The 18,057-nt window shown below is 36.1% G+C and overlaps 1 protein-coding gene across 1 annotated transcript in view; it reads right to left on the reverse strand.

The window, feature by feature from the left end:
• Positions 1–18,057, reverse strand: part of DHX29 (DExH-box helicase 29) — a 45,412-nt gene that overhangs the window by 22,817 nt on the left and 4,538 nt on the right. Inside the window, exons 2-11 of the mRNA XM_065905788.1 lie at positions 14,987–15,060; positions 13,698–13,811; positions 11,683–11,812; positions 10,836–10,978; positions 8,941–9,063; positions 4,746–4,872; positions 3,882–4,040; positions 3,110–3,275; positions 2,725–2,848; positions 725–1,330 (exon numbers count right to left, since the gene is read on the reverse strand). Coding sequence (XP_065761860.1) covers positions 725–1,330; positions 2,725–2,848; positions 3,110–3,275; positions 3,882–4,040; positions 4,746–4,872; positions 8,941–9,063; positions 10,836–10,978; positions 11,683–11,812; positions 13,698–13,811; positions 14,987–15,060 — 1,766 coding nt within the window. The remainder of the gene's footprint in view (positions 1–724; positions 1,331–2,724; positions 2,849–3,109; positions 3,276–3,881; positions 4,041–4,745; positions 4,873–8,940; positions 9,064–10,835; positions 10,979–11,682; positions 11,813–13,697; positions 13,812–14,986; positions 15,061–18,057) is intronic.

The following is an 18,057-nucleotide window of genomic DNA, read 5'->3' on the forward strand; positions in this document are numbered from 1 at the left end:
ATGAGAGAACCCAGAAAAATTGCCCTTTAAAATTTTAATGAAGGGCTATCTAACTTATAGACAAAAATGTTAAGTACCATATCTAGAAAGAACAATTCAAAGCATAATTAAATTGAATTACATGAACTTGGAATTCATTATATTTGGTTCTAAACCAAGTTTATTAATTCCTAAATTTTGCAGTCACTCTGGTTAAGATTTGGCCAGTTTTGTGTACACTTTTATCCCCAAACACATGACAACAGGTATTTTAAGTTCTTTTTTCTATTTTTTTTAATATACAGGATTTGAAAATAGTCTGACATTATCTTCTATATTGTTTTTTGCTTCTGTTCATTGAGTTAATGAAAATCATTCAGGAATATATGCTACAGAAAAGATTTCCAAATACTGAGATCTGGTATTACAATTTATCTGTATGTATTTATATTCTTTGAATGATCAACTTAGTAATGTAATATATTTGAGTACTCAGTTATTAAAGTGAATATATTTTTCCTTTTACATGAGAATTTTAATGATAATTACTTACAATCCTTTTCCTATAAAGGAGAGTGGCATATCATACCTATCAAAGAAAACATGAGAAGCACCTGAGATGTGCTATTGAACAAACAGTATTGGCCAAAATTCATGTATGGTACAGGTTCCATTTGGATCCCAAGAGCACAGGTAAGTAATGTCATATCACCATTCTCTGAGGTAGAGTTGAACAACATTTTACCTTTCCTCCAGGTCCATTTTCACAGCCCAATTCATCACACACTCGTGTGGCTAAACTCACTGCTGAGATTCTTCGGGGCTGGGTACAGACGATGTTACATTTAGTTGTTCCCCACTCATTCAGAAGCAGATCTTCTAATAGAAAATGTGGCACTTGAGTACTTTTCCCACTCCCTGTTTCGCCCGCCACAACCACAACCCGGTGCCTTTTAAGAGTTTCAACAATTGAATTCCTGTGTTTAAACACAGGTAACTGTTGCCTTTCCTTTAGAAGTCTCTGGTACTTAGGTGTGCTTTGCAACTTTCTAAAGAGGTTTCTAACAGGTTCCAAATCTTCCACCTTTTCTGATTCCAAGGACAGAGCAGAAAAATCCTCATCAGAAACTAAATTTTCCCAAGATTCCTCAGGATCTTCAGAGTTTTCTCTCTTATTTTCAGGGTGCTGTTGTTGCTGCTGCTGCTGTTTCAGTTTATTTAGAAGTTTGGCGATAAAAAGGTCACGTGGTTTATTGGTTTCCATTTTATTTAATTCTTCCTTTTTCTTTTCCGCATCACTCCACTCTAGCCAAACATCTCGGTAAGTAGGCGGAAGTAACTGATGAACTGACTATAAACGAAAAATATAGTAATACATTGTGTTCACTAATTACTGGACACCAAAATTCAATAGGTTAGAACTGAAAAGAATAGCTACTGCTTCTTAAAATATCTCTTAAACTAGTAGGTTACTACTGTACTTTAATATAAGATATACATGCATATCTGGAGATAGGAAACGGCAACCTGCTCCAGTATTTTTGCCTGGAAAATTCCATGGCCAGAAGAGCCTAGTGGGCTACAGTCCCTGGGGTCACAAAGAGCTAGACATGACTGAGCACACACATACATGCATATGATGCAAATTTATAAACAGCATATCATATTCAGGCTTCTGGACTTACCTAGCTGTGTGACCTTGGGCAAGTAACTTAACTTCTTGGTGTCTTAGTTTCTACATTTGTAAACCAGGGCTAATAATTATACCTCCCTTATAGGCATACTCTGAGGTAAACTTTCAGTTAATCAAACACAGTGCTTATTCTAGAACACAATAAACTATTAAACACATGTTTATTATTTATTCCTATAGTGGTGCTATTTAAATATGTAGATGATCCACAAAACATTTCTCAAAGTTCCCTCTGAGATTCCATTTGTATATTACAAGTCAAACTATTTTAAGTGAACTCCATTGGATGGAATCTAAGTTATCCTGCCTGTTTTATAAAGAGCCCACCATTATTTTTGTAACATTGACAGTCATTTCCATCAATTAAGCTTAGCTTATGATACCTTATTTTGCAAAACAAGGGAAATAAAGACATTAAGATCTTTTACTGAGAGAAAATGGAAAAGAACTATTATTTGGAATTCCACTTAATCAGTGTCTAAGTTTTCAGTAGTTCTAATTCCCCAGGAAGAAAGATATACTTATTACAAAGAGAAAGTGTTGACAGTACTCCCAATCAAAAAAAAAGAAGAAAAGCAATGTTCTCTGAAAAGTGCTCTCTTCAGTAATACTTTATTTTCATCATTCCTTAAACTGGATGCTTTAGTCGATATAACCTAAAAGTGAAAACTGGAACCAATGTCTTGTATTTTAAAGTTGAGAGACAATATAATATTAAAGGAAAACAATCGTTTAAGAATTCTCCTTAATTCAATCACTCTAGCACAGTTTTTTAATCTTTAAATCAGTACAGCTTGCAAAGCTGGACCAAATGGTTCAGTGCCTCTGGTCCAAGGAGAGAAAGCTTGAACTATGTTTAGAGATGAGACAAAGTCAAAATTATAAATAAGCAGAAACAAGGACTACTCAGAAGCCACATTCAGTGAAGAGAAAACTGGCACGAAGGGCCACGATTAAATATTCCCTTCCACATGCAGATAGTTTTATGTTGACAAAATATACCCATTACTCCACAAGTGAATTTTGAGACACTTGGACCTATAAAAACTTACCTGCCCTTTCACCAAACGATAAAGAGCTAAAGTAGCTCCCAGGTGCTGAGCCTGCATACCGTCCTCTGTTAAGATCGTAGGGCACACGACCAGGACATCATCTTCAGACTTGATTACCCTCACCCTAAAAGAAGCCAAAGACATTTTCAAATAAAATTGACGAAGTAAAAATGGTCAGAATTCCATTAACACTGAACTGTAGTTTACATTATTTAAATTAAATATTCTCACGGAAAACACTATATTAATACTAGGTAATGATTTATAGGCATTATCAACCTAGAGATGTGGAACCAGCTTCCTGAACGTCTACTTAACTGATAAGAAAAAAATATATTTTCATCTTAGATTTTTCTAGAAGTTCACTCAGTTAGCCAAAACATACCTACATTTCCAGTATCTACCTACTGCAACTTTTTCAAAGGAAGGATTTGGACTCTTGGGAAGATTCTTCCTGACCCAATCGATCAGAAATTGTTTGGGAGATTTTCCAGTCCAGCTTCGAGCAGTATAGTCAAAATTTCTTACATCATGAGGTTCTTTCTTTTTCTCTAAAATGACAAAGATTGGTTCTTTAAAAATGCTTATGTAGTAATACAGAATATCTTTTGAAGGATTAAAATTCTCTCACTTTTGGGAACAGATGTTTTTAAAGAGAATAGGTTAGAAAAGGACAGACAGACCTGATTCGAGCAAGGGAAAGGTTGGCCAAAAAGGGGATAATAGGATAAGCAAAGTCATAGAGCCATGAAACAATATATGTTTCAAGAATGATGCAGCTGTAGTACATAGCTGGGAGAATAAGGTGGAAAGGTAGACTGTGGCAGAATGCAAAGGATTGTCAATGTCATAATACAAGGTTTGAACTTGTTAACTGATTAAAAGTTTTAACCAGAAACTCATATCTATGTTACAGAAAGATAATTCTGGCAGTAGTCTGAACTGGAGAGAGATGAGACTGAAGCCAGATGTTGGTAATCACAAAATGCTAAACAAATTATAATGATTACTTTTCCAAGATAGTGTGTGGAAGTGTAACTTTACTACCATCTTTTGTAGTCTGTTGGAATACAAAGGAACACAATTTCTCAATTATATAGTCCTTGATGTTTTACTATTTACAAATTACATTCTAGAACACTCTCCCTTCATTTTACCTTTTTCTTCTTCAGGAGCAGCTGTAGATTTTTCAAATAAATTAAAGTTCAAAGCACTTTCTCCTTCTGTGACTACAGGAGGCTTCTTTCTTTCATTCTGTTGATGTGAAATCTTTATGGCTGGATTGAATACTGGATGATCTTCTAAAGTTTCCATTTCTATCAAAAAAATATGAAGCTTATTTATTTTGCTTTTATTCATATTTGTTATTCATGCCTTTTTACTCTGCAAATTTTTTTTTTTTAAAACATTGCTTCTTTTTCCTTCATACTAGGAATTTGTGCTAGAAGTTCAAGGCAATTTATTTTCACATCATATACTAACATTTTTAGAACAAATCACTTAACAGATGTAGAAGGTCAGGAAAAACATCTTCACTAAAAATAAATTCTCATGGAATTATATTCACCTCTCCTTCTTGAGTGGAGATACTGTTTTATGGTGTACACTTCAGATTAACAAACTATGGCTGCAAGCTAAATCCAGCTCCGCTACCTATTTCCATATGGTCTGTGAGCTAAGAATGATTTTTACATCTTTAACTGGTTGAAAAAGATAAAAAGAAGAAATATTTGGTGCCATGTGAAAATTATGTGAAATTTCAGCATCCATAAAGTTTTGTGAGAACATATCCATTTGCTTATGTCTTGTATATGGCTGCTTTTATGCTGTGGCAGCAGAGCTGAGTAATCATAACAACCTGTAAAACTTAAATATTTACTATTTGGCTTGTTGCAAAAGTCTGCCAACCCCAAGTGTAAACTGTTAGGAAAGAGAAGACATACAAAAAAGAGGCAACCTCCATCCTAGGAAAGTCAGTAAAGAAGACATATCAATACATCTAAGAATTTTAAAGCGTTTACCTCTTTGAAATTTCCTTATTTTCTCTTGAGCCTCTTTTTGGCCTTGCTTGTTCTTTTCTAGTTTAAAGGTAGCTGCTTGCTCCTTTGCGTCCAGAAGTTTAGCTGCAAGGTGCAAGTACCTTTCATTCTGTTGTTCCAAAAAAGATGATGACAAAGAAACGAACAGCAAGATTAGTTTATCTTTTGTCAATGTATTGTATCAAAACCTGTGATCTTTTGATCTTATTCTTTGGTCCAACAAATCTGTTAGCAATTTTTCATAGAGAAATAATACAAATGTGCAAATTTGTAGGTATACAGATGTTCATTGCAGTTCTGATTGAAAAGGAAAACTGGAAATCAAGTGTGGTATGCTCTACAGAGAAAACTAGTCACTGGGGTTTGAAAAAAGTCAAGAAGCAATAGAATGAGGGTAATGCAAAGAACTGACTCACTTAGAAAAGTCCCTGATGCTGGGAAAGATTGAAGGAGGGAGGAGAAGGGGATGACAGGATGAAATGGTTGGATGGCATCACTGACTCAATGGACATGAATCTGAATAAGCTTCAGGAGTTGGTGACAGACAGGGAAGCCTGGTGTGCTGCAGTCCACAGGGTTGCAAAGAGTCGGACACGACTGAGCGACTGAACTGAACTGAATCCACACGGAGAAACTTACTTGACATGTTAAATAAAATAAGCAAACTATGGAATAAAATCTAAGTATGAGCTCATTTCTGTAAAAAGAAAAGCTACTTTTATATATTTTATAAATATATGGATTTAAAGGACTGTATATGCAATAGTATAAGACACTGGCAGCCAAAAAACCAAAACACTAAACAGAAGCAACATTGTAACAAATTCAATAAAGACTTTATATTTTTAAAAAAGAAATACACTTTTCTGAAAGCTACCTTCCTATAATCTCTATCTTATGGAAGAGAGTCAGGGACATTACAAAAAAAAAAAGGCCTCTGGAGAAAATGTGTATTATAAAATTTAACTCTGCTGAGCAAAAACCAGACAGAGAGCTAAACTCAAATTACTGGTTTTTCCTTTGTTGCTGCTGCTGCTGCTGCTAAATCACTTCAGTCGTGTCCGACTCTGTGCAACCCCATAGACGGCAGCCCACCAGGCTCCGCTGTCCTGGGATTCTCCAGGCAAGAACACTGGAGTGGGCTGCCATTTCCTTCTCCAACGCATGAAAGTGAAAAGTGAAAGTGAAGGCGCTCAGTTGTGTCCGACTCTTAGCGACCCCATGGACTGCAGCCCACCAGGCTCCTCTGCCCATGGGATTTTCCAAGCAAGAGTACTGGAGTGGGTTGCCATTGCCTTCTCCGGGTTTTTCCTTTAGGTTAGGTTAATAAGAGATGAGACGCATCAAAGCACTGGGTAGAGGAGAGGGCATTAGCAGTGCTGCTATGAGACACAACCACTGAGCCGAGGGGAAAAGAGACAACTAAGGAAGCACAATTCTGGGATTGTTCTGTGTAGAAGCAGACAGCAATAGTGTAACAGACAGAAGGATTAGCTATCATCTCAATTTCACCGAAACCACACTCATTCTTTCAATCTTTCCTATCGGTGGCACTGATACCACCATCCCTCAGCCTATAAGATCTCTTGCTGTCTTTGGTTTCTTAATTTATGTTCAGTAAATCAGCAATTTCTATTGATTTTTCCTTTAAATGTTTCTCTTCCAAGTTCCAATTTGGGGACCTCCCTGGTTGTCCAGGGGCTTCCCTGGTAGCTCAGTTGGTAAAGAACCTGTCTGCAAATCAGGAAACCCCAGTTCAATTTCTGGGTCAGGAAGATACCCTAGAGAAGGAATAAGCCACCCACTCCAGTATTCTTGGGCTTCCCTGGTGGCTCAGATGTTAAAGAATCTGCCTGCAATGCGAGACCTGGGTTCGATCCCTGGCTTGGCAAGATCCCCATGGCAACCCATTCCAGTATTCTTGCCTGGAGAATTCCATGGACAGTGGAGCCTGGCAGGCCACACTCCATGGAGTCGCAAAGAGTCGGACATGACTGAGCGACTTTCACTTCCCTGGTTGTCCAGAGGCTAGGACTCTGCACTTCTGCAGCAGAGGGCACAGGTTCAGTCCTGGTCAGAGAAGTTCTGCATGCTGTGCAGTGTGCTCCCACCTCTCCCCCCAAAAACTATACAAATTCCAAATTGGGACTTTATTATCTCACACCTGAGCAAGTGCAAGAGTTACTAAATGGCCTCCCTAACCCTCTGCATGTCACATTAATCACTACTAAATATGACCTAAAACGTAAAAATTCTTGTGGGTTACCTGCTCCCACACAGCTAGCAAACCTTCACAATCAATAGGGAAAGTTCTTAAATTCATTTTCTGGGCATCAAAATTTTCTAGTCTCAGCTGAACTCACCTGTTTACTTCTATCTGCTAGTACTCACACATTTTATCCTGATTACAGTTTAACATGCAAAGGCCCTTTTACACAATTCCACTTCTGTACCCTTATTCACACTATTTCACCCATCTGGGACATTTTCCCATTCTTTGTTGCCTATGCATACTTCATGCATCCTTCAAATCCCACTTCTTTTCAGTAAGTACTGACCTAATGCTCCAATCAGAAGAGACCTTTTTTTCTGAACCTCAAAATAATGTGTACTATCATAAATTGTTCTTGTTTTTGTTACATTAATACAGGCACATGCTTAAAAAAAAGCTCAAGAGGATACAGAGGAGTACAACCCACCCTACTAACCCCAGCCCTATTCACTACTAATAGCTTCTTGTGTATTTCTTCAGATCTCTCCTTTGCATACAAAAGGATGCAAATACATGTATGTGTGTGTCTGTGTGTGTATTCTTTTACTCAAATGAGTTCATTATACTACAAATGCTGTTCTACAACTTCCTTTTTTCCATTCTAAATCACCTTTATAAAGGTATGATTCACTTATAATAAAACATACCCATTTTAAATGAATAAGTGAATGTGTTTGATAAATGTATACATCCAAATAACCGTCATCTTAAAGACATACATCACTGCCATCATCCCCAAAAGTTCCCCATCATGCCTAACAATCTCCTTCCTCCATCCATGGACTCAGACAACTACTGATCTGGTTTCCCTTACTAGAGATTGATTTTACATAAATTACTTTTCTAGAATTTAATATAATGAAATTGTTCAGCATGTACCTATTTGTGCCTTTCATTCTTATATAATGATTTTGAAAGCGGTTTACAGTGTTTGGCTGTTATTAATAAAACTGCTATGAATATCTGCGTACAAGCTTTTTTTGGTTGACATTTTCATTTTTATTGAGTGAATACCTAGGAATGAAATTGTTAGGTCATATGGTAAGCGTATGTCTAACTTCATAAGAAAGTGACAGTTTTCCAAAGCAGCTGTACCCTTACAGTCAGTGTAGGAGTGTTCAGTTGCTTCATATCCTCCCAACACTTGGTATTACTGATCTTTTAATTTTAGCCATTTTGATAAATACACAGTAGTATTTCACTGCAGTTTTCATTTTCATTTTTCCCATGACTAGCAATGTTGAAGTTATTTTTACATGTTTACTGGCCAGCCAAATATCTGCTTTTGTAAAATGCCTGTTTTCTTTTAAAACTTCTTTATAAATTCTAGATAGAAGTCTTTAATCAGATATAGGCATTGTTATATTCTTCCTACAACTTGATTTTTTCACTTAATCTAATATTTTTAGTTTTTCTTAGGATATGTAGGTTTTCTCTGTCCAGGCAAAGGCTTTCCTTTATAAAATAATGTGCTTTTAAAATTATCTGAATAATGTAGCAATACTCTTAACACTTAATCATTTAAAAATATTTGGCGACTGTCTTTTTAGACATGGGAGTGATGTAATAACATTTACTGAACAGTTATTTGGAGAAGGAAATGGCAACCCACTCCAGTGCTCCTGCCTGGAGAATCCCAGGGACGGCGGAGCCTGGTGGGCTGCCGTCTATGGGGTGGCATAGAGTCGGACACGACTTGAAGCGACTTAGCCTTAGCCACAGCCACAGCAGTAGCACAGTTATTTTGTGTCATGTTTTTCCCTAAGTTTTGTTTTATTTAACTCTCACATAAACCCCTAGAGATAACTATTTCTTCAATTTACAAATGAGGAAACTAAGTCTTAGAAAACTTAAATATTTTGCAAGGAATATCCAACTAGAAGCTCAATACAAATTTCTACTCACAGGGTCAAATTTTTCCTCTTCTAAACTTTTAGAAGTCTCACTTTTTTCTTCATTTTGTTGTTCAGCATATCGCAAAATCCATTCTTTCATATTTACTTCCAAATTTTTTTCATCCTTTTTTGGCTAGAAAAAAAACAACAAATATCTGAAAAATCAAAGTTATAAAAAGATGTCAAAACTATCATCAAGTGTCACTGCTTTTATAATTTCTTTACACTGAGAAACAGTAGATACATAAGCCTCAAGAATCACAGTGAAGGACAAATGCATGTAACTCAACATTACTTTGGTAAGTCTAAACTTACATACTTCAAAGAATCCATTTACATAAAGAGGAAAAAATTGGAAGAACTGTGAAAAATTTGTGTTATTCCTTAAAAACAGTGGTTTTGTGCAGATGCTGTTTCCACAGATTTTTGTTTTATTTATTTTTAAACTTTACTGAGGTCTGATACATTAACAATTGTACATGTTATTGTGATTTTAACTATGTTATATATATATACACTCACCATTTTGATGAGTTTAGACATATGCTTATATAGGCATATGTCCAAACTGATGCTGAAGCTGAAGCTCCAATACTTTGGCTACCTTATGTGAAGAACTGACTCACTGGAAAAGACCCTAAGGCTGGGAAAGATTGAAGGCAGGAGGAGAAGGGGATGACAGAGGATGAGATGGTTGGATGGCTTCACCGACTCGATGGACATGAGTATGAGCAAGCTCCAGGAGTTGGTGATGGACAGGGAAGGCTGGTGTGTTGCAGTCCATGAGGTTGCACAGAGTTGGACATGACTGAATGACTGAACTGACTGATGTACCCATGATACCATCACTACAACCAAGGCACTAAATATACCTGTTACCTTCAAAAATTCTTGAGTGTTTTGTGTGTGTGTGCGTGTATACTGCTATGGTGACAAGGGTGGTTGTGGTAAGAAAGCTTAACATGAGATCTATCCTTTTAACATATTTTAAAGTACATAATACTGTTCTGTTGACTACAGGCACTATGTTGAACAGCAGATGTCCAGAACTTATGGATATTGCATAACTGAAACTTTATTACCATTAAGCAACATCTCCCCATTTGCCCCTTCTCCCTTTAGCCCCTGATAACTACCATTCTGTTTCTATGAACATGACTATTTTAGCTACTTCATATAAGTGACACCATGTAATATTTGTCTTTCTGTGACTGGCTTATTTAACTCAGCATAATATTCTCTAGTTTCACCCATGTTCATAGATGTTTTATGATATGCGGAGTATTTGTGTGTAATGCCCTAAGGAAGTACACCTTCCAGTATTAATGCCTTTCTGTAACCCCCTTCCACAAAGATTCTGAATTGGCCACATGACTTGCTTCAGCCAACGTGACATTAGCAAGAGTGATACAAGCAGAGGCTTGATAAAAATGTGTACACTGGTGTTTGCTATCTTGAGATATTTGCTCTTGGAAGCTAGATGTCAAGTAAGAAGTCTGACCATTCTAATATTACCATATAAGAGGAAACCTAAGCTAATCATGTGGAGAGAGAGATGCCTTGCTAGCAAGATACCAGTTGAGGCTCTAGTCATGTGGGTAAATAAATCATTTTGGTTGTTATAGCCTGAGGAGACACTTTCTGGATCAGACAAACTGCCTAGCTGAGCCCAGTCCAAACTAAAAAATCATAAGGAATAAATTGTTGGTTTAAGTCACTCCATTTTGGGGTGGTTTGTTATGTAGCAATAGATCATTGAAACGACAGTGCTATTAAGGAGTTTGGCAAACCCATTAGACATTTTCAATGAGTAAAACCATAACTTCAACCTAATATTTATATTCTTATGAACTGTTACACGTTTCACTCAGATTTTATACTTTAAATGTTGAATTCTTAAATTACCTTGATCTTATCTTCTTCCTGTTTTTTGGCTTTAGGTTGCAATGGGGGTGAAATAGTGGCTTGCATTTGAGGATACTGGAATTTTGGCCTACTTTTAGGTTGTTGCTCTTCAAATTCCTGACTGAATCCTTCAGGAAGTGCATCTTAAAAGAAATTGGGATAAAAATAATGTACATGATACAGAAAACAAACAAATATTTATTAAACGTGTGCATAAAACCTGTCTAGACAAAGAGCACTTAACTTTCTTCTACTGCTCATCTCTTAGGAATAAAAATCCTACAATGAAAGTTGTTTTATTATCAAACCAGTGGGAACATTCCCTAGACGATAACCAGTCCACCTTGATTTGGCCATTTCACCCTCAAAGTGCTAGACACCTAAATTTTCATAAGAAAATCTTAACTCTCCCCTCCTCCTTGGTTGCATGTGGTAGTAGCCTTAATCAGTCATAGAAGCAATTTACATTCCAGGATCTTGCCAAAGATTACAGCCTGAACCCTCTGCTTAATTAAATATTATTTACCCAAAGCAAGACAGTCCTAATTTCTAAACCAAAATCAGGTCCACAGCCTGACAGGTTACAGACAGTTGAGAATATGCTGTATTATGTGCATTGTAAAATGGCCATTAACAACTGAAAGCAACACACACACAAATAATTTTTCTTGCACAGACGATAATCTTTAAGAATACACCAAAAAGACCAGAAGAGGGTAAGAACGTTTAAAAATAATTACAACACAGTGAAAAAAATTTAAGTGCAAACCACAAGCTTGCTACAAATATCATAAATTATTTCAAAAGGTTTTATAAACTGAAAGACATTTATGACAATACTGCTTACCATCTGAAAGGTTTAAACAGAGCCAATCTAAGGCAGAATGAAGATCACCACCATGTAAGAGTGTGTTCGTCATGGCATCTTCAATGTCCTTAGTTTTAAATGAAAATGCTTGTAAAGCCATGTATAAATCCTATGGAAGGGAAATGTAAAAAAGTCATTCTGTCAATTTTCTGTTTTTTCATTACTAAGTATATTTTCCCATTCATTTTAAAACAGAAATTCTGACACAAATTATAACTTCAAAACTATTTTTTTCTCTTTTTTTCCAGTTTGAAGATTTATTTTATTTGAGAACTAGAGAATTTGAGAACTACAGAAAAATAAAAAAGGACCAGGAGAAACTGCTCATATTCTCACTATCCAAAGATACTGTTTGGAATGCAGTGTGGGTCCTTCAGTCATTTTTTCTGTGATTTTTTTTAAAAACACATTTTACTTAACATTATAACTAAGAATTAGTTGTACATCACTTTTAATAGTTAAAGAATATTCCACTGGATAGATGTATCATAATCTAATTATATATTTTCCTATTGGTGCTCACTTGGGATGTTTTCTTTTTCTTAAATAATAAGCAGTGCTTCAATGAACATGTTCACATAAAAAGTAAAGCTTTTTAATGTACTTTCTATAACATCTTTAGATCTGGGCAAGACTGGGTTGAAATCCAGACTCTTTTTACTTTGAAAGTGAAAAGTGAAAAGCTCAGTCGTGTCTGACTCTTTTCGACCCCATGGATTGTAGCCCATGGGATTTTCCAGGCAAGAGCACTGGAGTGAGTTGCCATTACCTTCTCCAGGGGATCCTCCTGACCCAGGGATCAAACCGGGTCTCCCTCATTGCAGACAGAGGCTTTACCTCTGAGCCACCAGGGAAGCCCTTTTTACTTTGCTATTTAGTAATTAACAACCTCAGGCTATAATTTATGTAATCCTTCTAAACCTCAATTTCTTCATTTGAAAAATAGGGCTAAAACCTTCCAGCATTGGTGTGTCAGAGAAAATGAATGCAAAGTGCCCAATACAAGTCTAACATAATTTTGGGGATGTAATTTAATTTTCATATCACTATTTTAATGTGTGCACTCATATTTAGTACAACTTCTTCCTCGTTTTTGCAGATGCAACTAATCTACATGAAATTTCAATGGAAGTTGAAAAGTCATTTTATCTCACATGTGGAGCTGTCTTAAAAATGCTCCACTAGAGAAAAGGGAACACTCTTGCATTGCTGGTGGGAATATAAACTGATACAGCCATTATGGAAGATGGAATGGAGACTCCTTGAAAACCTAGGAATAAAACCACCATATGAGCCAGCAATCCCACTCCTGGGCATATACCCTGAGGAAAGCAAAACTGAAAAAGACACATGTACCCCAGTGTTCACTGCAGCACTATTTACAGTAGCTAGAACATGGAAGCAACCTAGATGTCCATCGACAGATGAATGGATAAAGAAGCTGTGATACATATATACAATGGAATATTACTCAGCCATAAAAAGGAATGCATTTGAATCTGTTCTAATGAGGTGGACGAAATAGAGCCCATTATACAGAGCGAGGTAAGTCAGAAAGAGAAATATAAATATCATATACTGACACATATATATGGAATCTGAAGAGATGGCACTGATGAATTTATTTTCAGGGCAGCAATGGAGAAACAGACATAGAGAACAGACCTATGGACAGGGTGGGAGGAGAGGAGGGACAGGGGAGATGTATGGAGAGAGTAACACAGAAATTTACAATATCATGTGTAAAACAGAATTTGCTGTATGACGCAGGGAACTCAAACAGGGGTCTGTGACAGGCTGAAGGGGGGTGAAGGGAGGGAGGTGGGAGGGAGGTCTGGGGGAGAGAGGACATGGGGATACCCATGGCTGATTCTTGCTGATGTATGATAGAAAACCACGGAATTCTGTAAAGCAATTAACTTTCAATTAAAAAAATTTTTTTTAAAAATGCTCCACTAAAAATAAGTAACTTTAAAAAAAGGTTTGCAAAATACCTGCAATTTTTTGGCAGTAAGTCTTCCAGAAATCATTCCCTTGTCATTATTTTGCTTTTTATGTTCATTTATCACTCCAATAATTTTTTGCTCTAGTTTGTTATTAATTACCACCTATTGAGACCAAAAAGATCATATCAATTAGGAGATGAATTATTAAATAGCATTTAGTACGTAAATAATTGGAAGGAATCAGTTTTCTATATCCCTACCAACCAAACCCAGAATTTCAGCTGAAATCAGATACAGTGATTATACTGGAATACCATTCATTGGATCACAGTCCTATCACATATTCAAGAAAAAATGAGGTATGGTAAAAACAACAATATCTGGCAAGACAAAAATCCTTTTACAAAGCCTCGTGAAGCCATGTATCTCATGACATTGTCCTTGGACCACCCTTATGTTGCCACTACAAAGACAGATTCCTGGGCCTTATTAAACATACTGAATCTGAATCCTTGGGGAAGAAACCCAGAAATGTGCCTTAATATAAAGCAACCTAAGCACGCTACCTGAAAGAATGGATGTGACGCTAAACGAGGGGCAAATCGAGTAAAGTAAAAACTTATATTAATATAAATTGTAGTATTAGATTACACAAACTATTTTGGCTTCCATTATTTGTCTTCAATTTTTTCCTACTGGCCATTTTGTCTTCTGTTGTTTCCATATACTTAACCTAAGATTACATAACCATCTACCCTCAAATATATCTTCCTTTGGTCACATCTTTAATGAACGCTCACTATGAGCAATGCACAAAAACATGCTTCAGGAATTCAGTCTAGCACAAGAAACATATATAAAAAGAAACTATAACCCAGAATGTCATTATTAAAAAGACATATGAAGGGGAAGTAGAGCTTTCTAGTCAGAGAGCCTACGGATAAAAGCCTGGAGTCATAAAATCATATGGGATTTAGGGGAACAATGAGATGTGAACTAAAATTTTAAGTGGAGAAGAGTAATAGAGAAGGCTGGAAAGGTATGCCAAGTCAGATCTGAAGGGATGTGTATGCTAGACTTACAAGTTTGGACCTTACCCAGCTCTTCCTTAATTTCTTAGAGGCTGTCAACAGATGATTTACTTTAAACATAAAAGTACTTTTATCATTTACTTTTTAATCATAAAAAGTATGATTTACTTTTTATTTAGTATAGATGAGTAATTATTGTACTATTTACAAAAATTTAAAATATCCCATCATTTGCTTACATTTAAGAGTACAGATTTTTTTTTTTAAGTAACATTTCTTGAAATGACACAAAATGTGGGTACTCACTTTCAAAATTGATTTATCCAGATTTGCAGGACCACCAGAATCATTTGCAGAATTAAAACTGTAAATTTTCGGACCTGTACATAACAGATAATAAATAGTCAAGGTAATTTAATGATCAATATCCATTAAACTATTTTAATTTTTGTCTAAAGATCACTAACTATTAAATATTTGATCTCAACTCTTTCTTTTCCACTTTACCAAATAACCCAATCCAGAAGTCAGCAATATTGCTAAATTTTCGAAAACATTTTACTGTTTAGTATTCTCTAGGTTAACTAGTTTCTCACAGAGTGCAAATGCTTCAGCACTTAGCTGAAGACCTCTTAGAGGATATTTGATTCCTGGCAGAAAAGATGGGTAACTTTGAAGAGAAAGCACTCCTAAGGAAAAAGGAAGTGGGAGCATCTATCATGTCTCCTGCTGAGTATAAGGATGCTGTATCAGTGTCCAAGGCTGCTGAAACAAATTATCATGGACTTGGTGGCTGAATATACAGAAACATTCTCTCACAATTCTAGAGGATAGAAGTCCAAAATCAAGGTGTCAGTAGGACCATACGTCATCTGACGGCTCTTTTCTTGCTTCTTCTGGCGATCCCAGGTGTTTCCTGGCTTGTCTGTCTCGCTCCTAAAATGGGCCTTCACGTGGCCTTATTCCTTTTGTCTCTGTGTCCAAATCTCCCTCTCCTTTCTCTGGACCCTAGTCACTGGGCTTAGGGCTCTCCCTAAATCCAGGATGATTTCATCTCAAGATCCTCAACCAATTACATCTGCAATCATCTTTTTTCCAAAAAAGATCACATTCTGAGGTTCCAGGTAGACGTGAACATTTGGGTGAACACTACTGAATCCACTACAGTTGTCAAGTCTGTTCCAGTCAGTAGAAATACTATATGTTATCAGTCTTCTAACAATGACTAACCAGGAAGGAATAAATTTTACTTTCAAATTTTGGTCTCATGATCTCCTTCTCTCTTAAAAATTACTGAAGATCCCAAGTACTTTTTGTTTATGTGGGTTATAATAATGATATTTTTCACATATTGATAAAGAGAAAAATTTAAAAACATTAATTCATTGAAAATAAATTTTACTATGTGTTGAAATAAGTAATACTTTTATGAAAAGTTTACTAGATAAAAAAACTTTTCTACTTTTGCAACAAATCTCTTAATGTCTAGCTTCAGCATTTAATTTTCTATAACATCACACATCAAGTAGTCATTGTACACTAGTGAGAAAATATAAAGGAAAATGACAAACAACATTTTAGATTATGAATATAGTTTAATCTCATTAAGCCTTTGCTAGATAAGTTTCAATAATTCCCCAGGATACCCTGAGCACACTTTTGAGAACCACAGCTATATAAAAATAATCCCAGAATTGTACAAAACCTAGTTACTCTGCTTTTATAAATCTTAAAACAAGAATTTTTTTTTCACTCAGAAAAACCTAAATATTAAAGAGCTGCTTGTTATAATTTTAAATTCAAGGATTTTAGTCTCTAAGAATACTGGAGTGGGTTGCCATTTCCTTCTCCAGAGGATCTTCCTGACCCAGGGATCGAACCCGGGTCTCCCACAGTGTAGGCAGATGCTTTACCGTCTGAGCCACCAGGGAAGTGCTTTGTTCATTTTAAGACACTAGCAAATATGTTAAAAGATAGTAAGAATTCTGGTATGGTTTTCCTCATCTTTTAGTCTCAGACTTTACCTTAATCCTAGTAACCTTGTTCATAAACTAATGGCAATGGTCATAGAGTACATATCAGCAGTCTTTAATAATTTCTGGGGGGTCTTACCAGTTGTAGTAAATTCATTCACAAATTTAGCATACTAATCAGTCCCTAAACCCATGTAGAAGCACCCCTCCCCCCACCCCGCAACCAACCATTAACCTTTTCTATAGATGGATGTTTCATTACCAAGATGATACTTAGAAACAGTTCAAGGTTGACTTACTCACAAAGGTAAGATTGTAAAATTCTTTTAGTAACTTTTGCTTTGTTTTCTTTCTTGTTTTGGCAGTGCCACACCACTTGCAGGATTTTAGTTCCCTAACCAGTAACTGAACTTGGCAGTGAAAATGCTAAGTTCTATTCACTGGACCATCAAGAGATTCGGAATTGGTTTTGTTTTTTAGTGAACTGAAGATTGCAGTCAGTTCTCATTTGTCTCCTTCAATCATTGCACCTAAAACATCCAATCATATCACTTGCTTGAGGTCAGTTTATACTGCAAACTTCAAGAAGGCAAATATAAGATCTAAGTCCCCAGAACATCAAGAGGGGAATGAACATTCATACTGCTGTGCATTCCCTGGGTGTCAGTCAGGGTCTCTGAAAATGGTGTGCTTTCATTTTAATCAATTCTCTGAGAAACTGAAGTAATAATGAGATCATGCCAGGGATATTACCAATTAAATCAAGTTAATCAGTAAGGCCCTTTCATTTTCAAATTCTTCCTAAAACATGCTAACAAATGATTTTTAATCAGTACAAATAAAAACTCCAAAATTTGAGATGCATTTTAAAACAATTTGACAGAAATCCTTCTAAAATGTATTTAGACTTCCTACCATAGTAATATTACAATAAGCAAAACTCACAGTATTTCATGATGTAATAATTATTATGAATATCTATTATTGTGCCAAGAGGCTTGCAGAGCCTACCCAATATTCTGAGACTCTTCTAATTTGGTCTCTTCTCAGCCAGCCAATTTTCAGAATGGAAACCTAACAGCTCCCCAGTCCCAAATTCTAATCTGTTACCTAGGAAAAAGTGATGGCACCAGAAGAAAACAGATACCGAAACTTGGACATGAGTAACCCTATTTTCAAATACAATCCTAAGTCAACAGGCCATGGAATAAAAATGGTCCCCATTCTTTTGCCAAATAATCTGCCTAAGATGTGTATGACAGTTACCTTTTTTGCTGTTTAAAAGCCCTTCTCCAAGTTTTGGTTTTGTTTCAGAAGAAGGGAGTTATTGGAAATTTGACCGGAAATAAGGAAGTTAATGTGCAGTACGTATCTTCAAGGCAAATGCGCTAAGGATTTCAACTT

This window comes from Muntiacus reevesi, chromosome 14 (genome assembly GCF_963930625.1).
Source record: "Muntiacus reevesi chromosome 14, mMunRee1.1, whole genome shotgun sequence".
NCBI lineage: Eukaryota > Metazoa > Chordata > Mammalia > Artiodactyla > Cervidae > Muntiacus > Muntiacus reevesi.